This window comes from Oreochromis niloticus, linkage group LG19, assembly GCF_001858045.2.
Source record: "Oreochromis niloticus isolate F11D_XX linkage group LG19, O_niloticus_UMD_NMBU, whole genome shotgun sequence".
In the NCBI taxonomy this organism is placed as follows: domain Eukaryota; kingdom Metazoa; phylum Chordata; class Actinopteri; order Cichliformes; family Cichlidae; genus Oreochromis; species Oreochromis niloticus.
The window spans coordinates 29,032,915-29,059,230 of record NC_031983.2 but is presented as its reverse complement, the minus strand read 5'-3'; the positions used below and the strand labels follow the sequence as shown (position 1 = coordinate 29,059,230).

The following is a 26,316-nucleotide window of genomic DNA, read 5'->3' as shown; positions in this document are numbered from 1 at the left end:
ATGAGGGACCAGCTGAAGGATCCTGTTCCTCCTCACACAAAGGAGCAGATACTGATCCTGCTGATGGGGTAGGTCCTGTCCAGCTCCCAACATGTGATGAGCTGTCTCCTGGTATCTCCTCCTCACTCATGATGACACCCATGGATGTCCTCACCTGTTCCACCTGAGAGGCTGCAGGTACCGTCTCATGCTGTCAGCAGCAAAAAGCAAAACTAGAGAAAACTCAGCAGGGATAAAGAGAGCGCACACAATGGTCTCTGCTTCCCGGACAGATGGATGTCCAGTTAGGAAAAGTTTAACTGACTTTGTGTTGCACTGTGATGATGGACTCAAACTCTAAATGAAGACGAGCACAACACATGGAGGCATGCTGACGTCCTGCACGACTGCAGCAGCGTTCAGTCTGTAAACACTGCATGAAACCACTCCTCCTTGAAATACTTGCACCTCCTCATGCCTCACACGTGCTCTACAATCCTCTGCGGCGCTCTAATTGCTCGGTCTGAGCGGCGTGCATGCAGGGAGCGAGCGTTCCTCGTCAGGTGTCATTTTTCTGGCTCGCCTGTTTGTTTGTTTAACCTCTAAAACAATCAGAGGTGTGAGAAGAAAACCAACACAGCAGCTTTGACGTGAAGCAGCGTGTGTGTCTGTGTGTGTGTCTGTGTGTGTGTGTGTGTGTGTGTGTGTGTGCGTGCGTGCGTGGGTGGGTGGGTATGTGTTTGCACTTGAGGACATTAAATAAAATATGCATACATGCTAGTCTGATATGGTGCTTTATCTGTTATGTGGTGTTAGCAGGACACATTATCATCATAATGACAGATGTAGTCACCATGATGTTTTATGCAGAACTTTGGTTTTTAGACGGAAAATTAATTTTAATCCTTCATTCATGTTTTTAAAGTCCATCATTTTTCAGAGTAATTGTAAAACTTACACTTGATAATGTGAAAGAGAGAGAGAGCAGCTGCTGTGCACAGCTGTTCATGTTTCTGTGGTGTTGTGTGTTTTAGGTGGAGGACAGCAGGACGTGATGGCTGGGTGGTGTTTCTATCACTGCTGCATGTTTGTGTGTACGTCAGTTAACTGCTGAGTTTGGGTTCAGATTGGAGGATTTGAGGATGTGCTTTGCTTCGTGGTTCATCTGCTGGGATGTTGTTGTGTTTTTCTGTTGTGAAGTATGTTTTTAATGAGAGAACACACACACACACACGCACGCACGCGCGCACACACACACACACACACACACACACACACACACGCACAATGAGAGCAGAAACAAAGGTCGGTGACATAACATCCTCTCCCCTCTGTTTCCTGCCTCTGTGCACCAGGAGCCTCGACCACGACCAGATGAGCGTTTCCACAGAGTGCAGCTACCAGACCGAGTCCGACTGGACGTCCGTGATCAGCTTCGACATGAACGCGGCGCCGGGAAGCCCGATGTCACCCTCCAAACACTCCAAGGTGGGTCTGAGTTAGTCATCAGAGATTAAAGATGCATACCTACGTGTGCATAACGTCAGAGCAGCTTATGTTCCACCCTGAGAGGAGAAGCAGATCAATATTAAACATTAAAAATATAAAACTGAATTTATCTCCACGTCTTTATTGAACTCTGTGAGTCAGTGCAGAAACTCTTAGCTGCTGACGATCACTCGGAATGATGACGAGGACTTTGGAATCGTTTTTCCTTTAAAACTTTCACTTCATTGATGATTCTGGGCGATATTGATCGATCAGCTGTCGGCTCAGATCAGGAGTTTTGTTCTTGTTGCTTCCTTTGGATCATCAGTTATTCCTCTCTGTGTAGTCCACATGTGGAACATCCTGGTGGTCTATGGAAAATCTGGGAGTCAGATCATTAGGAGCTCTGCCGTCTCTCACAGGAGAGTGATGTTTTACACTTTCACTCCAGATGTTGTCAAATCTGTTTTTTTTTCTTTCAAATTTTTATTTTTAGCTGTTTTGAGATTTTCTGGTTTTTCTGTGGTGCCTGGTCCATGAGGTCCAGATGAAAGCAGAGAGGAGATTATGTGTCGTGGTTTCAGCTTCAGCTCTGATTACTTTATGTTCCAGTTATTCAGTTTTTGATTTCTTGAATTATTGAGGCCTGGTTCTTATTTTGTTTTGGGTTTTTTTGTTTTTATTGTTTGTCCATAACTGTGATTTAGGTGAAAATTAGTGGCTAAATCTGACATATTTACACGCTGAATTTAAGTGTTCATGTTAATGAATATTCATAGTCCCTTTAAAATAAACAGAAACATGAAGATGAGATCATTTTAAATGGTTCAGAGTTTATGTGACTCGATCAGCTGATTGATCACATTATTGTTTAATGAGCCATCATGTTTGCTGCCAGCTAACCGTGTCATCGTATTCAAACACGAGCAGATGTCTTTATAAATCATCACTGTTGGTTTAATGAACGGCAGCACTGACGGCTCTGTGAGGCGTTTCCTCCAAATCTAACTGTGCAGCACTTCTTTGTTAGACACTCTTTTATTTAAAAATCTGCAAGATGTCAGAAAGTTTGAGACTTTAGAAACATAAAAACGACAAGTTCAGACGCACAAAGTGGAAGGAATGGATCAGAAGTCCAGATTAGCTGCATTAGTCGTGTTAGGCGGTCAGATTTCCTCTGATTTTATCTTCATTGAAGCAGCAAACGGCGCTCGGCTGGATTTGACTGACTAACGAGTTCAACCTGCTGACATTGTTCACCTGTTAAAAACACGACTCCAGTTTCCTGCAGAACATTTGCTGAGTAAGCAGCTGTGACAGAGGGAAAAGGAAGTGAGGTCGTTATTCAGAGCATCAAGGCTGCACTGCGTGGAAACACTGTGCATCCAAACATCACGACAAAGATGGACGCTGTGGTCTCAGAGGACCAGGAGTCTCTCAACTTCTCAGAGATGTTGATTCGAACCGAAAGCTTGCTGCTCATCAGAGATACACAACGAAGGAAGTTCACAAAACTGGATCAACAAAGCCTGAGAGTCTGAGATGACGCGTATCACGATGGTTATTGAGTTTCTCTGTTACGCCGGGCTGTCAGATTCAGGATCTATGTGGGTCACGTGACCTTTGTCCTGCACAAAATGCTGCTTACTCCAATCAGAGACATTAGCAGATGGTGACGATGAGAAGATGATGATTAAAAGTCACAAAAACCTTTAAAGAACATAAAAAAATCAAACCGTAAAATAAAACCCTGAGAGATGAATGTTGCAGAAAATCATTAATCTGCTGATTTCGTGCACGCAGCGGTAAAATAAACATTTACATTCGAGCGGATGATTTTATGTCTGAGCACGCTCAGTGCTGCTGTTTATTTCTAAGGTGACAGGTGAAGCTTACAGCTGTGAGACTGGATCCATGTAAAGCAACAATCACTGCTAACATCTGCCTAACATCCCACACACACACACACACACAGAGACACACACACACACACACACACACACACACACCCACACACACACACACACACACACACACACACACACACACTCGCCCAGCAGATAATCTGTATCAAACTTCAAACACGCTGTAAATAAAAGAATCTGACCATAACCTGCTCCCGGCTCAGTATCAGTTACCATGGTGATTAAGCCAGGTAGCAACTCTGAGTTTAACCTTGACGCGGCTCGCTAAACCATTAATCTGACCTGGTGTTACACCCTCTGATCTCTGAGCTCAGTAAACTGATGACTTCATGTTCTCAGCTGCTTTCAAGTCGTATAGAGTCAAACAGGAAGTGACAAAAACACAGTGGATATGTGTTCATTACTGTGGAAGAGCAAAAATGCTAAAATCATTAAATAAATGCAGATATTATTCAGCTCTCAGATTGTGACTTAACAGGTGTTGTTGCATTTAATGACACATTCATTAATTCAATCGGTTATTAATTTGGGACTTTGTTCCTCCATAGATGATTTTCCTGATGTCAGTCGAGACTTTTGTCAAATATTTTATTAGCACAGATGTTTACAGACTTAAAGAATATGAAGAATGTTGTTTGTGGACATAGTTTTTAATAACAGTTACTGTAACAACGTGCTTCTCCTTTAAAATGACATGCACATAATCCTGTTGGATCCTATTGGCCCTCGGCTACTTCCCATAAACAGAAACCTGCCAAACCCGTCCTGTGCTATTTGTGTCTGTGGGAGCACCAAAAACCTATGGGGGACATAAAATGCCAAAATTACTAACAATAAAACCCCTCAGTAAGTAAATGACGTTGGGTTAAATGCATGAGATTCATATAAAATTAATGTCTTCATTCATATACAGTATAATATAAATGTATAAGGCTTTTCAGATTTGGTGTGTGAAACGATGCTGAATGATTGCTGCAGTTCATTTCTAACTATAAGAAGCTTTAATTAGCTCGTGTTGGCGTCCTGTGAAGCTGAAGCTCGGGCGTCCTGCACTGTTTAATTTTGATCTGCGTTATCTTTCCCGCGTGTTTTTATTACAGTCTAACAGATAAGGACGTGGGGCATAATTCACACTGATATGGAGCTCAGTCCCCACCTACCTGACATTTGTCCCTGCTTTGGGTAAACAGAAGGGCAGCGGGTGGTGGAGGACTAATACATGGCGGGCAAAGGTGGAAGGAGAGTAATCCCTCTGGGTTTCGACACGCTCTGGATTTCAGGCCCTTAAAGTAGGTAAAGTAGCCGCGTTTCCACTTTGTTTTCCGTGGTTTGTTTCTGTTTGGATATGAACTGGAAAAACTGAGCCTGAGCTGCTGTTTGCTCAGTGAAAATATGGAATTGCTGGAAAGCACAGTGAGGGTGTTGAAATGGGTTTGTCTCACAGAGAAATGCTCCTCTGTCACAGCCGTGTGGTTCCTCTACACGAGACTGAGACTTAAATGATTTGTTCGTGAAGCCGGCAGCAGATAACAGGCGTCCCATTCACACGCACGCTTTAGAATGAGGAAGGGTGTGCTGCTCTCCGCCAGCCTCGTCCACACCCTCTCATTTTGACTGGATTGAGAATTCCTAGCTGGCTTTCACAATATTGTTTTTTTTTCCACACACTGTCTGTGATGTAGGAGGCAAAGCCCACGTCTCAGAGCCATGACACGCTCAGGTAGAAGCACTCAGTGCTGCCCGAGGAGGAGGAGGAGGAAGCTTTAAGGGTTTGATTTCTTCTACAAGGTGTGATTAGTCGTCGGTTCTCGGCGCAGTTCTGTGTGATTTTGGGACTAACTTTGACACAGAACTTGGAAGGATTTCTGCAGTTTGGACTCCAGGAAGTCAGAATGGTGTGTAGCTGCTGTGGCTCCTGCTTCTTGTTCTAACATGTGCTCTTTGTTTTTTGTGACAGCCGCCAGCTTTGGTTTTGCAGTGCGTGCGTTATGAGCAGCCCGGGGTTCAAACTGCACTGTGGAAGTCCCTGCTGTTCTTTCACCTGCTCTGATATTCCATGTTTGTTTTCCGGGTTTGTTCTGAGCCGTTTGAATCTGTGAGCCGTGAGAATAAAAGTGTTTGTGTCTTAGTCATTCAGTTTTACTGCTGCTGGGTGTCTGCGTTTAGTTTAGTTCAGCTTTTCACTCTTAACAGGCACCAAAAATGGTCAAAAATATTTTCATAATAAGAGAGAATAACGATATTAAGAGAGGATTCGCCTTAATGATGCTACTGCTTTTGTTTGACATTCCCATATTTCCCGACTTACGGTATAAGTAAAGTAAAGAAGCTCAAAGTAGAACAAATATTCAAAATAAAGGAGCTCAGGTAAGAAATCTAAATAAAATGTAAAAAATGCTTTTTTTAAACATGAGTATGAGTAAAAAATCAAAGTGCGGTAACGATAAGCTGTTATAAGAGCTTGTGTTCACAGCGTGGCCGTGCTGACTGTACAGGTTACCTCACATTACACAGAGAGCTCTTCCTGTTCAGAGTCACTCAACCAGTCCATCCATGTGTTTGAGTAAATGAAGCCGATAAGATCAATCAATTCTGAAACGTTCAATAAGCCTCCAACATTTAAGCTTCATTTTGGGCAAACCTTCAAAGCTCATGTGGGATAACTGGCTGCTTAAAACCAGTTAGTTTCTGAAAGATCTGCTTTTACCTGCGTTTGTGTATCAGGATCAGATTCTGTCAGAATTATAAAACATGTTTCCTTTTCAGCTGAAATCGAAAGAGCTCTTATTGATTGATTTAAAGGAAGATAAATTCCAACCATTTGAGTTTCTGACTAAGTGAGAAATAATATTTATCTAGAAAATCTTTCAGGTATTCTCGTCTGTGACTCAAAGGTATGTCGATGAAGGCACCTGCCAGTTTTCATTTCTACAGAAAAGCCGACTCGTCTCATCTCAGCTCGACTGAGAGATGAACCCGAGTCTGATTTTCACTTATTAAAGCGTCAGGATGAAAGAATCAGCTGTTCGATTTTTATACACACACCGTATAAACAAACACATCCATCAGTGTTCGCACACTGAAAAAATACAAAAATACTATTAAAATTTAATCGCATGTACAGAGACTCAAAAGCTCAGACTTTATTTTCGGTTTAGTGCTTCTGCAGAAATATCCAACAGTCTTTTTGTGTTAATCCTGCTGCCACAGTTACTTTACATTTATTTCCATTGCTGTTTGTTTTTGATGATGTCACTCCGTCGCCGCCGCCTCTCTGGCTGCCATGTTGTAGTTCCTGCTGCTCAGCAGGTGACAGTGATTTGGATTAGTTGGAGCTTCTGACCAACACTCGCTCTTTCTTCTCTCCTCAATTCACCTGACGAGGATCGACAAACGTTTAAAGCTTCAGTTTTTACTTGGAGCCAAATAACCTGCAGCCTGTTCTTTCTTTTTCTTTGCTCTGATTATATAACAGGAGCTCTTTTTTCAGGGGATTTCCTTGAACTTCAAAAATGATTCAAATGTATAAAAATGGATGAAAAGGAAAAATGAGGTGATGGTGGTGGGATAACGTTAGACCCAGACTTGTATGTGTTTGTGGAAAGTGCAGAGAAACAAGAACTCCAGGACAGGCAGAGCGCACGATCCAGCTCAACCTCAGAGGAAGTACACCAGGGTTTTTGTGCACACGTTTCTTTATTGAAGTCTTACATCTCAGCGTTCATCTTTCCTGCCTGTCCTCTTTTCTTTTTAGAGTTCGGAGGAGAAGAAGTCAGTGTTCGGCCGTCTCACCAACTTCTTCAGCTCCAAGAGGAAGAAGAGCAGCAGCCGGAATCATTCGAGCACCTCCACCGACAGCTGCCCGGCGTCCCCCTTGTCTCCACATTCACCCCAATCTGAGCCAGAAAATGGGTTAAATGCTGAGCACAGCGACACCGTGAGCCAGAGCTCCAGCCGGAGCGCCTCCAGCAGGGCCTCGCAGGTCACAGTAGAGGCAGACATGCCCTTTGCAGACAGTAACAGCACCGGGAGAAGCAGCGTGAAGGAGCTGGATGCAATCATGACTTCCACATCCACAGACCCTGCATCTGCCACCGAGCCAGATCCAGATCCTGGTTTAAAGTCAGAAGTGGGCTTCACTGAATCCGTGGTGGAAGAAGTGAGCAAACGGCTGCAGGTGAATTTGGAACAGAAAGTACTGAAGAGACCAGAGAGCAGCAGTGAGGATGAGATCATCAGCCCGACCACACTGACGTCACTTCAGATCCCCCTTTCTAAGGCTGCGGAGTCCCCAAAGTCTCCTAACCTAACCTCCATAAGCTTAGCATCAAAGAAAGCATCGGTGAAGGTTGGAGAGAAGGGCCACAGCACGGCGCTGAGAGGAATAACTCTGGGCAAACAGCAGGGAAAACCTCTGGACCTGAAGAGGGAAAACTCAGGAGGACCCAGGACCAGCACTCGCATATCCACCAGCAGCCTCTCGGGGGAAAGTGCAACCATGAGAGAGGAAAAACCCCAAGGCGAGTCTCCTGTCCTGTTCCACAAAGCCATATGGGTGGAGACACACCTGGGAGAGGAGGAGGTGGAGTGGGAGAAAGAAAGGGATGTAATGAAAAAAGAGGAGGAGGGCTTTAGAGCAGACTCGCCTCCTCTTTTGGCCGTACCTGCCACAGTAATTCCAGAGGACGACTCAGAGGCTGAGAGAGCACCAGAGAGCCCTCCCACCCCCTCAGAGACTCCTCCGCTCAGTGGCAGCCTGCCACATTCACTCTCCTCCCTGTCACAGACTGTGGGGAGGTTCACACCCCCACGGAGCAGCCGGAGGGGCCGGACACAGACTCAACAAGGAGTTTTCCTCAGGTTCAGGAGCGACATCGGCCGAGATCAATCCGGATCACACGCAGGACCGTGAGTCTGCCTTCGAAGAGCAAAGGTGTTGCCGAGGTGAACGCCAGGCCCGAGCCGAGCGTGGACGAGGACGAAGGTTCAACTTCAAAGAGCTCAAACACAACAGAGGCGAAACCGTGAGTGTCTGTCTGTTTTCATTTTCCTCTGCTTTTACAGCCTCTTTGATCCAGAGGAACAGAGCTCAGCCTGCATGCAACCCGAGCTCCGAGTTCCCATGGTGCTTTGTGCCAGAGCTGAACAATGGGGCTAAAACCTGCGCTGAAATATTCATCCACCCAACATCCAGCCACTCAGAAACACCTTCTTTAAGCTTCTGACACTTTACTGGATTTGTCAAATGTAGGTCAGCCGTTCTGTGTTAACCTTTGGTGTTCATTCACTACCTCCAGTTAGTCATTACAACCAGCAGCTCTCACGTTTGACCTCAGGATGCCGTGGAAACGCTCAGCCTCGGGAGGAGTGCCTAAAGTTTCTACACATGGTTAAAGGAGTTTGATTCTGCAGGTGGTTTTACTGACAGCACAGTTCATCCAGGTTTACCGTCATCGTGCAGGAAAACAGTGGAAGCTCTGCATGTGTGAAGCATTTTTATGGCATGATTAGAGACACAAAATGTTTGAGTGATATTTGAACTGAATCAGGTCAGAAAGCACTTTCACATGAAGGCTCGCAGATGCAGTTTTCCTGTTGTAAGTTTTTCCCTTTGGTCGTGTTGTGCAGGTGAAAACTGAGGAAAACATTTGGCATTTACAGCTGCTGCTCTCATGTTAGGCTGAAATCTCCCTGCTAAGTGTCTGATTTGTAGTTTCAGGCCAGTTCTTCTGCTTGTTGGACAGCACAGAGTTTTAAAAGTAGTTTTCTTATTTGCCGTCCTAAAACTGGACACTCAATCAGGCAGAGGCTCAGGTGGCTTTACCCACTCTGGGAGGGCAGAAGTGCTGGTGAGCTTAGCTCCAGGTCTTCCTTTGTCCTCGTCTTGTGTTGCTGTAATTAGGCCAGGAAATTTTACCTTAATAATATCAAAGGTCTCCAAAGGCACAAAGAATGGTCTAAATATGCTGCTTTTAATCAGTTTTCAAACATTTTTTTTATCCTTTATGCAACAAAGTATTACAAAGCCAGAATCTATTTTGCTATAATACTCAGTGGTTTTTACAGGGAGAAGTTCAATGTAGGGTCTAATATACTTGTGGATACATAAAGTGTGTCTAGAGCTGTGATTAAATATTTTCTCTCTGTGTCTTCTGACAGACGGCTGATCCTCAAAAACAGCAATGATGCTGACTTTAAGGACACAAACTTCGATCGACCCGCACATGAAGACGAGTCTCCACTCTCTGAGGCAATTACTCCTGAAGCCATAGTTAAAACAGACTTGGAGGCCTCAGACTTCAATGACACTTCTGCAGCGTCAGACATGTACAAAAAGAAGCCAGCAGCTGCAGAACCAGCGGCGAGAGGCCAAGCAGCTAACCAGGCTGCACCCCAGAAACGAGTGGTTAGAGGAGCAGCAGAAAGCCGGCATACCACGGCGAGTGGAACAAAGACCCCGACCTCTGCAGCTGGAAACAAGGCCAAGAATGTCCTAACAAAGGCAAAGGGCTCCACAGAGGGCACAAAAGTGGAAACTTCCAGTGATAATCCAACACAAAGAGACGGAGCCGTTATTATGTTGCCAGCATTTAAAGACCAAAGTGCCAGCGCTCCCTCCGGTGCTGCCGGTTCAAAGTCTAAAATCCCCAAAAGATCAACATCAGACGCAGATGTGAAATCGCCGGTGACACCAGATAAGACCTCAACACCGGACACCTCAGGGCCCAAACTACAAAAACAACCTAGGACCAAAGAGACTCTGAAATCTCCAACAACTGCAGCCAGACCTGGAAGGAAACCAAGCTTTGAGGAAAACAGAGGAAAATCAGTGTCGGGGAACATTTCTCCCGTGAAAACTAGGACCGGAACAAAACTCAGTAAGGACAAATCAGATGAGGACTTTGAGTCTGTGAACTTGCTAAATGACGTGGAGAATGAGGAGAGAAAAAGTGGACACCCACCACACAGGGAAAGTCCGGACGTCAAAAAAACACAGCAGCAGAACGATGTGGAGAGCTCTCCGAAGAGCCGGCTACCCGTTTCATCTCCGACGAGAAAGAAGGTTGATATAACCTATAAAAGGGTTTCATCGGGTCAGATGGACTCGGACAGACCTAAAACAGTCCAGAAGACAAGTCCAGAGCAGAAAGATGCAACAGCTGACGAGAGTCCTGGGAGTGAGACGCCGCCACCGCTACCCGAAAGTCCAAAGAAAGGTAAGAAGGCTCAAATACAGCATGTCGGACAAGGTGGTTATCAAGCATATTACTGGTTACATGAGGGGGGGCACATATGAAACCCAGGGGCAACTAAAATGAACAAACAGGGTAATTTATGATTAACATTTCATACAGAAATCCCTGATGAAAATACAGGCTGTTTTTCATCTGTTGCTAGTTTGAATCTGGACAAACATCTGGTTTGCAGATGTTACTGCAGAAACACTCCAAATATTTAGGTTATTATTATTATCTGAAAAACAGTTACCTAAATATGGAATAATTGCCAATAAAATGCAATCAAAATAAAACATATAAAGTTAATAATAGACATGCATGTCTGTGAAGTTTCTCAGTCATCCAGGTCATCGTAGTCTAAGGAGCTTGGAAAGAAAAGCGTCTGGACTTCTTTCAGAGGCTTGAAGCATCTCAGATGAGAGGTGAAACATCTTCAAGCCACTTAAAGAAGTCCAGACGCTTTTCTTTCCAAGCTCCTTAGACTACGATGACCTGGATGACTGAGAAACTTCACAGACATGCATGTATTACACACAGAAGAGTTATTTTTGTGATTTAAAACTGGTATTTACTCCTAATCGTTTAACCTGTTTATTTTTGATTTTGGCAGCGTCTGTCCTCCATAATAAGATGCTAATTAGTCAAATTTCCTGTGTTTGTCTGTGTTTTTTTTTTCCCCAGCAGGAATTGTCCCACCAATGAAGCCACCCAAAAACTTTTCTAAAAGAATCCATGTTGAGAGCGATACTCCGACCTCCAGCATCTCTCCACTTCCCACCAAACAAGAGAAAACTGTCTCATCAAGGATCTTTAAATGGAACGAAAACATCAAACAGCATCAAAAAATGCCTGCAAAAGATTCACCTGAGACCTCGTCGTCTGTGAGCAAGCTTCCCACAAGAGGCCAGAGAAGCTCCAATAAACTAAAACCCAGACAACGTTCCCAAAGTGGGAATTCTGAGGACTCAAATCACAACACATCGACAGAGACGGATGTAAAAGCACCTGAAAGCATCACGGCGAATGAGCGTGACAGTGAAGACATATTTAAATTCAAGTCGGAGGGAGAGGAATGTTTTATAAAACACACCGATGAAACCAAAGTGAAAGAAAAAGAGATCGGAACCAGTACAGCAACTGAAGACATTTCAAACATCCAGCGGTTGCAAAACAGCGACACAGTTATTACAAAAAGTGTTCCGGACACAGGAGCCGAGGTGCAGTCGAGCTGCGAGATCGACAAAGCGATTCCGTCTCAAGTTACTGATGGAGGTCGAGCGGAAAATTTGTCTGCTGTTCAAAATAAAAACACAACACGAGAACCAAAATCCCCGTCACTAAAAACACTGAAGCTAACAGGAAACGTGAAACTGGGTTTAAGCCAAGATAAAAACACGGCACCACGAATTCACGACACAAAACAAGCTCCTGAAGATGAAACTGACATGCCGAGCAAACCCGCTGAGGGTGACAGCGTTCAAAGGGAGATACGTGGACGTATTCCTGTTAATAAAATAAATGCATTCACTTCCAAGCAAGAGATAAACAGCAGCAGTATTCCTACTAAACTGATTTCAAAGGATGACTCAGATCAGTCTAAACCAGCCAATACAGAGCAGCAAAAGGATTTATCAAGGGAGGATCAATTCACAAACGAACGGGACACGTCCCTGACATTAAACAGGGCCTTAGCAAAAGATGTTGAAGTAGAGGAGAAAAGCAAAGAGGAGGGTGGCAGGAAACCAGCAGAGAGGTTGGGCATTCAAACAGAGGCTGTGACTGTTGGTGAATTGTCCAAGAATGTTGAAAATCAGTTGCACAAAGAGGCTCTTTTACTCGCAGGAGGATCTGAAGAGAGAGGCTCAAAACCAAATGAAACACTTAGTGACACAGCAGTGGAAAGCACTGAGTCACAGAATGGTTGCAAAGAGGTGCTCAAGGGCATAACCACAGAGAGAGCCATTACAAATTCAGAGAAATCAGCACATCTGTCATCAGAGGATAGAGGTTCATCAGCTGAGTCCAAGGAAGAAACACAGACAGGGGTTACAAACGCTCTGAAAGAACAAACGAGGGAGGAGCAAGCAATACTCCATGAAACTACAAAACAGCAGCCTGAGATGCCTTTGAAAGAAAACACCGAGAGCAGCGCTGAGAAAACAAAAGCATCAGAAGTGAAAAATGAATCCAAACTGCTTTTGACCAAAGATGAGGAAGTCGGAGATGAAGACACAAGTCTGGACGACAAACGTGACAGAGGTGTAAAAGGAAGACGAACTCCAGAAATAAGAGACGTAAACACATTCGATGCTGAAGCTGATAAAGAAAAGAAGACTTTATTGAATGTGACTCAAGAAAACAAGAAGGCGGTCGCTGCTAAAGACCGAGGTGAGGACATTACAACAAAGGCTAATCTAAATCAGGCCCTTGCAGAGGTGAAAGCCTCAAAGAAGACATCAGAAAAACATATTTTAAAATCAGATGCAACTAAAGAAGTAAAAGGTGCCAGAACTGAAGCTACAGAGGATTTGTCAATAAACAGCTTGGTGAGTGGGACTGAAGCTGCGAATGCTGACATTAAAGCTAACATCCAGGAAGACCAAAAGTCCATAATTGTTGGAGACCTGAATAAGGACATAACAAATGCAGTCAAACATCCAGATGATAAATTAGACCAGAAACCAGAAATGGTCAAAACTGGAGGTCAGGAGAAGACAGTGGAGAGCCAGAATATGGATATAACTCAAGACCAGACCTCTCTAAGTACTGAAGACACCAAAGAAAGGATCGACACCAATGAACTGTCAGTGGACAGTCCGGGAAATGATGCAGTGACTGCAGATAATGAACTTCAAGGTGAAAGTATAACAAAACCAGCCCAAGAAAAATCAGTTCAAGAGAAGACAGTGGAGAGTCAAGAAAAGGACATAATTCAAGAACTGATCTCAGTAAACACTAGTACAGAAGGTACCAGAGAAAAGACAGAAGTCAGTGATTCATCAGTAGAAAGCCTGGAGAAGGAGATGGGAGATATGAATGCTAATAGTGTTAGCAAACAACAGACTGACCAAGATGGAAATGCTACCAAACCAGAGATGAACCAGTCAACAGGTTCAAAAAAGGAAAACAAAGATGGTAACAAATCTAGTCTAAAATCTGGTCTGAAAAAGCGAGTGGGAATAGTACAACCAGAGTCTCTTGTGGAGGCAGAAAGCCAGATTCAAGACCTAAAGGTTGTCTGTGATGAGGAACCTAAAGACAAGAATGAGACCAAGGATTCATCAGCAGAAAGCTTGGTGAAAAAGCCACGAACTTTGGGTACTAACAGTGATGCTGGAATCCAACAGGACCTGACGTCTTTAAAGGTTGAAGTTGACAACCTAGAGGAACTGTCCGAATCTAAACTTCATGAATCTGAACAGAAACCAGAGATGGTCAGAGCGGAAGTTCAGGAGAAGATAACAGAGATCCAAAATACAGATGCAACCCAAGAACTGACCTCAGGTGGCTCTAGTACTGACGATACTAATGAAAAAACTGAAGTCAAAGTTGTATCAACTGCAAATGCTGATAATGATGTTAGCAAACAGCAGGTCCAGGCTCTTGTAACCCTTAACAACCAAGATGGGAGCATAACAAAACAAGAGAGCAACAAATCAGCAGAATCCACAAGTCCAACATTTGTTCTGAAAGCTGAATCTCCGCAGGAGGCAGCAGAAAGCCAAAATCAAGGTATAAAGGATGCTGATGGAGCTAAAGAGAAGGCTGAAACCAAGGATTCATCAGCAGAGAGCTCAGTGAGTGAGACAGAAACTTTGCAGACTCATATTGATGCTGGACCTGTAGAGGAAGCGAGCTCAACCACACCTGAAATTCAAGATCATAAAGTTAAACAGAAACCAGAGACAGTCAGAGCTGAAGGTCAGCAGAAGACAACAGAGATCCAAAATACAGATGCAACCCAAGAACCAGCCTCGGGTGGCTCTAGTACTGAAGGTGCCAATGAAAAGACTGAAGTAAAACTTTCGTCATCTCCAAATGCTAATAATGATGTTAGCAAACAGCAGGTCGAGGCTCCTGTAACCCTTAACAACCAAGATGGGAGCATAACAAAACAAGGGAGTGACAGATCAGCAGAATCCACAAGTCCAACATCTGCTCTAAAATCAGAATCTCCTCAGGAGGTAACAGAAAGCCAAAATCAAGACCTAAAGGATGCTGATGGAGCTAAAGAGAAGGCTGAAACAAAGAATTCATCAGCAGAGAGCTCAGTGAATAAGACGGAGGCTTTGCAGACTCATATTGATGCTGGAATCCAACAGGACTTGAAGCCTGTAAAGGCTGAAGTCCAAGACCAAGAAGAACTGACTGAATCTAAACTTAATGAATTTGAACAGAAACAAGAAGCAGTCAGAGCTGAAGTTCAGGAGAAGACAACAGAGATCCAAAATACAGATGCAACCCAAGAACTGACCTCAGGTGCCTCTAGTACTGAAGATGCTAATGAAAAAACTGAAGTCAAAGTTGTATCAACTGGAAATGCTGATAATGATGTTAGCAAACAGCAGGTCCAGGCTCCTGTAACCCTTAACAACCAAGATGGGAGCATAACAAAACAAGGGAGCGACAAATCAGCAGAATCCACAAGTCCAACATCTGCTCTAAAAGCAGGATCTCTGCAGGAGGCAGCAGAAACCCAAAATCAAGACCTAAAGGATGCTGATGGAGTTAAAGAGAAGGCTGAAACCAAGGATTCATCAGCAGAGAGCTCAGTGAATGAGATGGCAACTAAAGTTAGCGACAAGCAGAATGGAGACATTACAAAACCAGAATTGAATAAGTCAACAGAATCCAAATGTCCACAACCTGGTCTACAACAGGGACCAGAGACTGTAAAAACAGAATCTACAGATGATGTGGAAAGCAAGATCTCATCAGCAGAGACTTTGGAAAATGAAAAGGCTAACAATGAAATTAGCAGTCAAAAGGACCAGAAGAGCACACCTGTCAAAGTTGTGCAAATAAAGAAACCAGAGACAATTACTGAACCTCACACAGCTCCAGGTACTAACCAAGAACAGAAATCAAAGGCTGTAGCAACAAAGGATCTGAAGAAAGCAACTAAAGATCCTGAATTAAGTGTAACATCAAGTGTTTCCACGGCTGGAAAAGCAGCTGGCAAACAGGAACAGAAAAACCTCATTAAAGAGGTTGTTGGAGTGGATGAGAAACTAAAGGCATCAGAGATGAATGCCAAGAAAGAATCACCCACTGTTGGTTCCAGTGAGGTGTTCCTGAAGGATAAAGAAACAAAAGAAAAAAGAGAAACAGATTTTCTAGGTAGTGCTTTCAAAAAAGGACTACAGACTGCAGAGAAGTCATCCACTTCATCCCAAAGTCTGCAATCAAATGCAGACGTTCCATCCGGCTGGTTAGATGTGGAATCTCATCAGAAGAAGAGAAGGGTCCACAAAAGAAGATTTAACACGTCTGCTAGTGTGGATGACCCTCTTGATGACACCAGTGACTTTGATGATTTTATCAGGAACATTAAGGAAGGTGGGATGCCTTTCGCATTGCCTCCAAAGAAGCATGTTCATAAAAAGTCTCCACCTCCACATTTTGTCTTGCCGGCCATTAAGGAGGACCACTTTGAGAAAACGTTCGATCCTGAAGAATTCCAGTTTGGCTTAAGGAAAAATGGACGAACCTTTATTGACCTTTTACCTACTACAATTCTTAAACAGAAGGGAAATCAAAGGAATGGCCAAACTCTGGAAAAAAATGCCACACCCACTCCTGAACAGCAAGCAAAAACACTTGATGAGGTTGAAGGTAAATCTGGACTCCAAGAGGGGGCCAAAGCTAAAGCAGGAAAAGAGGGGCAAGACAATGGAGAAGAGCCTGTGAAGCTTACATCAAGACTTAATAAGATTTCCATCCTCTCCAGCTTACTTACCACTCGTTCCACCAGGAAGAGTACAGAGGAAGCTTCCTCTGCCTCAAATAGCACACCTTCCTCTGACCAGCAGCAGGGCATGCCCTCACTCAGAAATGTGGAAGCTGCTGATTCACCAAAGCCTGAGGCCACGGCTGATAACGTGGGTGGGACGGGTGTAGATCAAAGCCCGGTCACAGGAGGTGGTACAGGAAGAGTTAGTGAGTCAGTCTTTAGCTCCTCCTCTCCTCCTCCTCTTGTACTGCCCTCGTTCTCTGACATAAAGCTGCCTGAACATTTAGAGAAATTACTGAAGAAGAACAAAAAAGAAACAGAGACCTCCACAGCGCAGACAATTCAAACTAACCAGAATACAAAGGAGACCATTGCTATGGACCAGGACCTGATAGCAGGTCTAACTAAGGTGGATCTGAACCTGAAGAGCCCTGAAGAACTTCCTCCAATCACCAACTACATCCAGCAGCGCCCTCCAAATGGATTTCAAAAGACGACTTCAAAGCCAAAGGTAGGCACGAGACTTAAATGATATCTTTGCCTGTTAGCAGGAAGGACTCTCAAAGCATGAATGGGTTTTAATCAGCTAAGAAAATCTGCAAAGCACTGATAATTTCCTACTTTATATCCATGACCACACACGCCCCACCTTCACACTGTTATCTGATGCTGTTGCAACCAAACTGTGAATCATTTACAAGTAAAGACAGGAAAGATGAACGTGTCCTCAGTGTGGAATTCTGCACAGGAAGTCTCTTCCAAGATCGGCTCGTCGACAGCTCGTCTATCAGGCTGAGATGAAGTATTTGCATCAACAGGCAAATAAAGCAGACCTATGACAAGAAATGTGTCTTTAAATAAACACAGTGTTTATTTCTCTGCCGCGGGCACGAGAGGAAACAGGAAACTGATCAAAACAAATTAATATTAGCTGATGACTTTAAGGTAAAACAAAATGAGGCACAAACGTTTACGGCACAGATGATTAAAATATGGAACTAACAGTAACTTTAACAGACTGCTAAGAGTACACTTTACACTCTGTGTCTTTAGTATTGTATACTTTCATGTGCCTTGTCTGTGGATGTTAAATGCTAATCTTGATAGAAATGTAGCACGTTTACATCTTTTATTTCTGTTGATGTCTCTTAGCATGCTCTGCTCCTGTTAGCAAGTCTAAAATAAAAGCTAAACTAGGAAAAGAAAGAAGCTCTTGGGTAAAAGTATTATTGTAACTGTAACTGTTAAATGAATGGGACTTCACTAAAAGTAATGAATGAATACTTATAGTTGCTGTGTGAGCACTCGGGTAAAAAGAGAGGGGGCAGTAACTGACAGCAGGTTACTCCAGGTGAGCCACGGTTAAAATAAGGAGGACTGCCGTCCCAAACCTGACGTGGAAACAAACGACTGCCTTAAAACTAAAAACTAGAGGTGTCAGGAACGTGTTTACTGACGTCACAGATCCTCTCACAGACAAAGCGGTTATAGAATAAAAAAGCATTCGACTAACATGGCCAGGGCCATCGGGAGGCACTCAGTTCAGACGACCACTCAAAGTAATATTTAAAATTCAGCTTTAGGTTCATAACCTAAATCTTTCCCAACTCTTCTTACAGATTCCTGCAGTAAGAGGGTTCCACAAAAGGCCTGGAAAGGTACTGCAGTGTATATCTAAACAACATAGATTGAATTTCTAATGATGGATTCCAGTGACGTGTCTGTCTCTTGATCTAGATCATCATACACGAGCATGCTCAGTTTGGAGGAGAGGCCTTTGAGCTCTACTCTGATGTAGAAGATGCCACCACCATGAAGCTGTCCCCCATCATATCCGTCAGAGTCATCAGAGGATGGTACGCGTTAGCGTTAGTGTGATGCTCAGACCTGGATATAGTTAATGGAAAAACACTCAGTTTCGATTTAACCCCCAACAAACTTTAATGTTGTAACATAGCAGCACATTTTAACTTATCCAGGTGATGTGACTGAACTTTACCCTGAAATCTTTGGTGCTTGTTTTGTGAAAAGTGTAGAATTACGTGATTGTGTCTCTTTAGCTGGCTCCTGTATGAGAAGCCTGGTTTCCAGGGGCGTATCATCGCTCTGGAAGAAGGTCCTACAGATGGCATCGTGAATGTCTGGGCAGAGGAGGAAAGTCCTGCAACACTAGGTGAGATGGGTGAACCTATTCCAACAGCGCCTGTGGTCATCGGCTCCATTCGACTGGCAGTGAGGGTGAGTTGGGTTTCATTTAACCTGATTCAAAAAGCTCAGTTTTCCAGGCTTATTGTAAATAAAGAAATGAACTGTCAAAGTTCTCATACAGCGTTATTTTTGTGTGTTTTATAGGACTACAGCATGCCCCAGATTGACCTGTTCTCAGAGGTGAACGGGTTGGGCAGGATGGCGTCCTACTCTGACGACACCGTAGAGGTCAGCTCCTATGGCATCCCACAGACCACCGGCTCCATTAAGGTCCATTCTGGAGTGTAAGTGGACACTTAAATGTCATTAAATGGGAATTCGCCGTTGTTGGTGTTACAGGCTCATTACAAATCTGAGATTAAATACCAGAAAAAGAATGCTTTTAATTTTTTAAAATGTCTTAGTTTGTTTACATTTTATAGTTATTAGTTATTAGTCATGATGTCTGTGGTAGTTTAAGAGCACAGAAAGATAAAGTTTGATGGGAAATCATCCATCTGTGTTCTGTGTGTGAAGGAATGCAGGCGGCAGGCTGGAGCTTGTGGTTGTCCCAGTTAACTGCAGCAGATTCCTGATGGGTGGAGGGAGCAGTGAGAGTGCTCATTATTCCCTCCATTGTGTCAAAGATTAACCTTTTCTTTCAGGAAAGTAACCCTTAAATGTTGAAATCCTGCTCACCTTTCCTTCCCCTCTGTCTCGTGTCTGTCTGCAGCTGGCTGGTGTACACCGATCCAGGGTTTGCAGGGTTCGTGGGCGTGCTGGAGGTGGGAGAGTATCCCTGCCCGGAGGCCTGGGGCTTCCCTGAGCCCTTCGTAGGCTCGCTCAGACCCCTCCGAATGGTAAAGTACATCAGTATCATACACAATATGATGCTACGCAGACTGATCAGCCACAACATTAAAAAAGTCTGTCAGGGTCGGATACATCCGGCACCAATCTTTATTTTCTGACCTTTTAGGTTTAAAATCATCTGTTAGCAGAAACATCGCTGTGTTTATTTTAGTCATAGAAAAATGTTTTTTTCTAAGGTGGTTCTAATGTTGTGGCTGACGTGTGAACGTTTGCACTTGACTGTAATTCTTTGAGTTACCTCAGTCTGATAGAGTGTGTCTTTATTACAGGGGGTGATAAAAGTGGAGCGTCCCAATGAAGTCAAGGTTTGTTCTGTTTTATGTCACATCTGTAAATACCTGCTGCACACATCAGCTGTGTTTCCTGAGAATCTCAGAGAATCTCAGTCAGACCTAAAGTGACGAGCTTAGTTCAGTCCAGACTTGTTTGCCTGACACGATTCATTATGTTGATGACTTGGCTCAAATTCAGTGCCCTGGGGAACAATTCAAAGGAAAAAGGATGAACTGCCTGTTACAGATCTCACTGTGGTTGAGATGAGGCTGAATTCCTGTGAAGCCGTTGGTTGAAGGAGAACACCAAAACACCAAAAAATAGTCCAATGATGTCTTCACATCGTGTTTCCCCAAAATTTCTTGCTTTTCTTACGAGTTTAGTAGCGATGCCTTTAGGAACAGGCCAAAGGAAGACCTCCTGTAAGGAGCATGCCCAGGCACTTTCCCCCATCAGCTCCTTGTACGCTGACAGCTCCAAGCCTACAGCCTGAACTTTAGCCTGTTTCCACTGACAGATGTGAAATATGCTGCACTACTAATCTGTGGAATGAATGGGATTGTACCTTTGGGTGGGAGTGGACTAAAAACACACAGAGGTAAAAACTCCTGTTCGTGTCTGTCGTGCAGGCCTTACTGTACGAGAAGCCCAACTTTGATGGCGAGTGTTTAGAGGTTCACAGCGACATCTACAACGTACAAGAGCCGGACGAGGAATCCGACGAACCTGCTGTGAACAAGAAGACGCTGTGTGCAGTCGGGTCTCTGAAGATCCTCGGCGGCCTGTGAGTATTTATCAGGGTGATCAGAATCTGAAAAAAGCCCCAAATCTTAGAAGCTGGCTCGCTTTGTTAGGTTACAGTCGTGTAGCACATTGAACACATGGAAAAGCTGCACGGTGCACTTTAAACAGGGATCTTTAAAAGGCTTTACTGTTATGTGCTACAAATATCAGTTGGAAAAATGCCCTCAGGTCTGTAATGTGTCTTTGTATCAACGTTGAAGCTGGGTGGGCTACCAGGAGGCAGACTTTGAAGGCCAGCAGTACATCCTGGAGGAGGGGGAGTACCCTCACTGCAGCGACTGGGGAGGATCTGAGGATGGGCTGCAGTCACTTCGGCCTGTAATCTCAGTACGTATCACCTGAGACGCTAACCTGCCAGCTGCTCGTTGGAGCGCGTTTCCATCTGATGCAGCGATTTCTCTTTTTTAAACTTTTTGTCTGTGTCGTCTTCTTCTTCAGGACTTTGTGTCCCCGCACGTTAAACTGTTCAGCGAGCAGGACTTCAGTGAGCGGGGCCTCAGCACCAACCTGCTAGTACCCGTCGTCAACCTGGAGGAGACCGGCCACGGTGCAAAGACCCAGTCTGTCGATGTCAGCGGTGGAGTGTAAGTCACACACACAAAAGGAGAGAAATGAACACAAAGCTCAAACTCATGTTCTCTCTCTCAGGTTTCGGGCGTGTGCTTCTCACGTTACAGTGTTTTATCACAGCGCACGCAAACATACACGCCTACAGCCTCAGAGGATGAATTATGGACGAGCCTGTGAAACGGATCCGTTCATGGAATTGATTAAAGGAAGCTTCCCGAGGGCAGAGCTTTACAAAAACAGAATTTAGTTACTATCGGAGGACGTTGGAGGCAACTCGTAGGATGTGAAAGTTTAGCATTAATGAGCATAAAGCTCTTCAGGTGACTGTTGTTGTGATTTAGTAATACATTAATAACTCTGAATGGAATTAAACTGAACTGAAGATAAAAGTAGCGTAGTAATAAGAAGGTAGTTTGGAAATATGTGCTGATCAGTAATGAATTATCTGTGGGTTTCTTTTTTTTCCACACTTGTAACAGTTTAAAGGGCCAGTTTCCCTCCCACAGATCGTTGAGAGGTGCCAGCGCTGATGAAACATTCAAAACTCGTGCGATACAGGGCTAAAAGACTCTGTCTGTTAGTTTTTACAGTGAAGATTTCTTTGTTGATTTTCAGAGCTGGTTGGATTTGTTTGCCCAACACTCTGCTGTTAGCTCTGCGACGGCCTCGCCTGTCATTTTACAGCCTCAGAGACGTGGACTCGGCCTGTTTATAGAGAGAACGCTGCAGTTCAAGTCAAAGATTTATTCAGAGAAACCTGAAGATTTGCTGTTTGCAAGCACTCACTTGATTTTAGAGCAACAATGGCTTTTTGTTTTGGTTTCTTTGGAGTTAGGTGGTTTCCAGTTTCAGCAGACATCCTGTAAAAGTATCCTAAACATAAACTCGTGTGCTTCTCAAGGTTACAGGATTGACTGCAGAGCTTGTGATAGAGAGAAAAACATGGAGGCTGTGCTTTCATTCCTTGGCTGGTTGTCGTTGCAGGTGGGTGGCGTTTGAGAAGCCTGGGTTCAGCGGGGAACTCTACGTCCTGGAGAAAGGCATGTATGCAAACCCGGAGGACTGGGGAGCTCAGAACTTCAGGATCGCATCCATACAGCCCGTCTTCCACGTAAGAAACCATCAGCATCTGTTAATCACACGAAGGCTTAACGTGATAAATCTCTAACAGCTCTCCTGTTTGTTCTGCAGGACAGCATGGGAACCACAAAATTCAAGGTATCGCTCGTTCATGTGCAGCTCAGCATTAAGCAGAAATGATGAGGAGTCTCTGTTAGTGTGTGCTGCTGGGTCGCTGAGGCTGTTTGGATGTGTTACAGGTCCAGCTGTACTCTGAGGAGCACTTCCAGGGACGGCTGGTGTCTCTGGAGGACAGCGCAGCAGCTCTGGATGAAGACTTCACACCCAGGTCCTGTAAGGTGCTGGCTGGCAGGTAAACAACCACCAAAAGCCTGATTTAGGGAATCTTTGTCCTTTTCAAAGTACTGTCCTGTAAGAAGTTAAATAAATAGGATTATCATGTAGAACAGTGTTTGTTTCTGTTCCTCTACGTCAGGAATTAAACACATTTAAACTCATTTTTTAAACTCAGATTTTAATGCTCCAAGTTGGTTAAAAAAATATTGTGTCTCTTGGAGTGGGTGGAAAATTGATTTGGTTGCAGTTTGTAGAACTAAAAATGTGTTTTTATCGGGCTTGATGTCCTGTGGTTATCTTCTGTACTCATGAAGTTATGAGGGGTCAGAAATGCTGAAAAAAGAACTGCAAAAGTACCAAATTCATAGCATGAGGTAACATTTTTGCATGGCTTCATTAAATATACTGCATATTTGCTTTTCATTGAACATGTCAGCTGGGTGGCGTATGAGGGATCCCAGTTCACGGAGAACATGTACATCCTGGAGGAGGGGGAGTACCCGAGCACAGAGGCCATGGGCTTCCTGTCCTCAGACTGGAGCTTCCGGTCCATCCAGACTGCGGGACATGTGAGTGTTTCTTCTCCCCTGGACATGTCTTCAGCCCTCTGTGGTGCTCGGTGTGAACCCAACCCTCTGTTCTCCACCTCCAGGAGTTCTCTCTGCCGTCCATCGCCCTGTTCACTAAGGTGGGCTGCAGGGGTCGCAGGGTGGTGCTGACGCACGAAGCTGTGAACCTGCATCAGGCCGGCCTTGACACTCGCATACGCTCCCTGGTGGTGGAGGGAGGAATGTAAGTGACAGAGATGAACGTTTGAGCTGCTATTATAAATGTGACGCACACCTGCCATCGGCACCAAGCTTTTATATGCAGCAGAATGGACCGTTCAGGTGTGTCTGCACACCTGATCATAGAAGTGTAATTATGCAACAGTGAATGAAAACATTGTTATTTTATAATAGTAATCAGCAGTTTACCACAAAGTACTGAATTCTAATTATAAGTTGACCCAGTGGATGTTTTGTTTTATCCAAATAATTGGACGTATTTTATTAGCAGCATTTTTTTATGTAAACTCATCACTTCCTGTGACCCGGAGGTTCACAAACTGTGGGACGGGGCCCCCAGCTGGAGCAATACAGCCACTGCAGGGAACTGACAATGAGGGGACAATATAGAGTGAAGCTAAATGAAATGAATGTGATTTTATGATAAATGAACCCTTTTGTTTCACTAAAAGTAGGTTTAGATCTGTTTTTGTAGTTTTTTTAGAAGCCTCAGTATTGTGATATTATCCTGGTCTCTGCTTGTTGAGCTTGTCAGCCTCTGTGCTGCCAATAGACCTGTGCATGTATTAGACTGATTTAACTGATAACCAGCTTCATGTGACCTCTTAGCCTGATCCATGATGTTGGGACAAGAAAAGCCAGATGAGAAATGGATATCCTGGATATGCTGATTTTCCCAGTTTCCCAGTTATTCCCATTACTGCCAGCTTTTAATGGACCACATTTATACCTGCACATATCTTAATAAATATAGATTTGAATGCATTTTAAACAATATAGATTTCCAGGGGGTTTTTTTGTTTGTAAAACCTCTGCAAAGTTTCACCACCAGGTGGCAGCATTGTACCAGTTTTGCTGTAGTTACCCATCAGCTTTACATTAAATTTTCTCTTTATCCACAGTGTTTATTTCAGCACTTTAATCAAACTTTCAGTCATGATTGCGTCAAAGAACTGAAAAATGTCCGTAAATGGTGCTTCGTGGCTTGTTTGGTGCTCTGAATGAAACAATGGATAAAATCTGGCCGTCTATAACGATGTCTGTCCGTCTGTCTCCAGGTGGGTGTTGTATGAGGGCAGTAACTACAGAGGTCGACAGGTGATCCTCCAACCAAGCCAAGTGGCTGATTTGTTTCAGCGTAGCGGCTTTCAGCGTGTTGGATCCCTCCGCCCATTACTGCAGGTAAGTCCTGAAAGGCCCATTTAGTAACAACAGCACCTGAGATGTTTTTGGATTAGTGTTATTTGAAACTTTGGTCATGATTAACATGAACATGCACTACAGGAACAGGAGAGGCAGAGTAGGTCCTCTTTAAGTGAGAACGACTGTTATTTATTTTAGTAGAAATGTGTTCGTCTTTGCATCGAATATCAGACTGATGCTTCTTGAGCCTCGTCCTTAGGGGCACTGTGACTATGTAAAATCAGTCACTTTTTGCACTTTTTGCTGCTAAAACAGAAACCGATGTACTTCCGCCTGAGGAACAGGGAGACGGGATGCATGATGTCTCTGACGGGAACGCTGGAAGACATCAAGCTGATGAGGGTGCAGGCCGTGGAGGAGACGGGGGGAGAGGAGCAGGTTTGGCTCTATCGGGACGGATATCTCACCTGCAAGGTACGCGGCCGAAAACTGCTGAAACTGACAGCTGCACAGTGCGTTTATCCTGTGATGGATAAACTCACTGCCAAGGATATTTGGCATGCAGACCTTCTGATTAGTAGCCATGTGGGTGGCTGTAGCTCAGGTGCCAGGCAGGTGGCAGGTCTGCTCTACCACCTGAGCTACAGCCACCCACATGGTAGCACTACATACAGCTAGATTCGGGCTTTTAATTCAGTGCTAAATTATGAATTTCTCATACTTACCTGCACTTGGGTACAGTTTAATAATCCCTCCTACCCCTGTTTCTGTTTATAAATGTTTGGGTTTAAGGGTACATCTCAAATGTTTTTGGGTCTCTTTGTTCTGCACTTGCCAGCTCTTCTCTCTTTTGCTTCCTCACTTTGTAAAAACTCAGCGTTGTTTTCATTGTTAATGTTGACCGTTTCAACCTCCTCTGCGTCCTCAGGTGGTCGAGGACTGTTTCCTGGAGTCCTCGGGCAGCGTGATGATGGCGGGCAGTCGGATCTGCGTTTCTCCCGAGCGAGGCAAAGACAATCAGCTGTGGAACATCAGCCCGGACGGTGTGGTTCACAGCAACCTCAAACCAGACCTCATCCTGGAGGTCAAAGGTCAGACACCTCTATTTTTTTTGTCACAACTGATCCAACAGCTCCACCTGCTGGAGTCTGAAGGAGGTGAAAACAGCTTCTCCAGTTCACGTTACTTTTGTTTTCTTTCCAGTTTATTTTGAGTTGAGCTGTTTAAAAAGTGATAACAAATTTTTTTGTTAAACTAAAACACAAAATTATAATGTGACTGAAATAATCTGAGCGCGTGAGCATCAGGTGCTGCAGTGATGTGACTGAACTCGAGCTGTGTCGTCTGTTTCCAGGTGGGCATCAGTACGATAAAAACCAGGTGATCCTCAACACGTTTGATGAGCGAAAGCTGAACCAGAGGTGGAGTTTGGAGCTGCTGTGACGACTCTCACAGCCTCCTGATGGAGCTCCATCACACTGGGCCCTCAGCTGCAGCTCTGCCGTGGAGCCCACAGAGATGTTCCCTGCCGCGTTTGCTTGGAAAGACAATGCGCATCGTTGATGAACAAAATGTTTTTAGCTGACCTTTAACCCAAAGACTGTGTTCTTCAGCGAGACCTCGGCCCTGTTTCAATGCTGCACCTTTACCTGTACGGTACTTCTCTTACACCCTTTCGA

General features: G+C 44.3%; 1 protein-coding gene across 1 annotated transcript; it reads left to right on the top strand.

Moving 5' to 3' along the window:
• Nucleotides 1–26,217, top strand: LOC100695983 (mucin-5AC). Its single transcript, XM_025901168.1, has 24 exons — nt 1–68; nt 1,335–1,467; nt 7,147–7,912; nt 8,179–8,416; nt 9,552–10,609; nt 11,315–17,094; nt 18,203–18,241; nt 18,321–18,439; nt 18,644–18,821; nt 18,936–19,075; nt 19,504–19,630; nt 19,913–19,948; nt 20,546–20,700; nt 20,921–21,047; nt 21,159–21,304; nt 22,275–22,401; nt 22,482–22,508; nt 22,610–22,722; nt 23,143–23,275; nt 23,359–23,498; nt 24,553–24,676; nt 24,953–25,111; nt 25,566–25,728; nt 25,992–26,217. Exons 1-24 carry the CDS (start codon nt 1–3, stop codon nt 26,078–26,080), a joined length of 10,185 nt encoding a protein of 3,394 aa, XP_025756953.1. The 3' UTR covers nt 26,081–26,217.
• The last annotated feature ends 99 nt before the right edge of the window (nt 26,218–26,316 follow it).

Excerpts from the sequence above, each read along its gene's own strand:
- LOC100695983 (XM_025901168.1), top strand. The coding sequence starts at position 1 with ATGAGGGACCAGCTGAAGGATCCTGTTCCTCCTCACACAAAGGAGCAG. Across the intron at positions 1,468-7,146 it reads CACCCTCCAAACACTCCAAG|AGTTCGGAGGAGAAGAAGTC; the intron begins GTGGGTCTGAGT and ends TTTTCTTTTTAG. Across the intron at positions 7,913-8,178 it reads GAGAGAGGAAAAACCCCAAG|ACTGTGGGGAGGTTCACACC; the intron begins GCGAGTCTCCTG and ends TCCCTGTCACAG.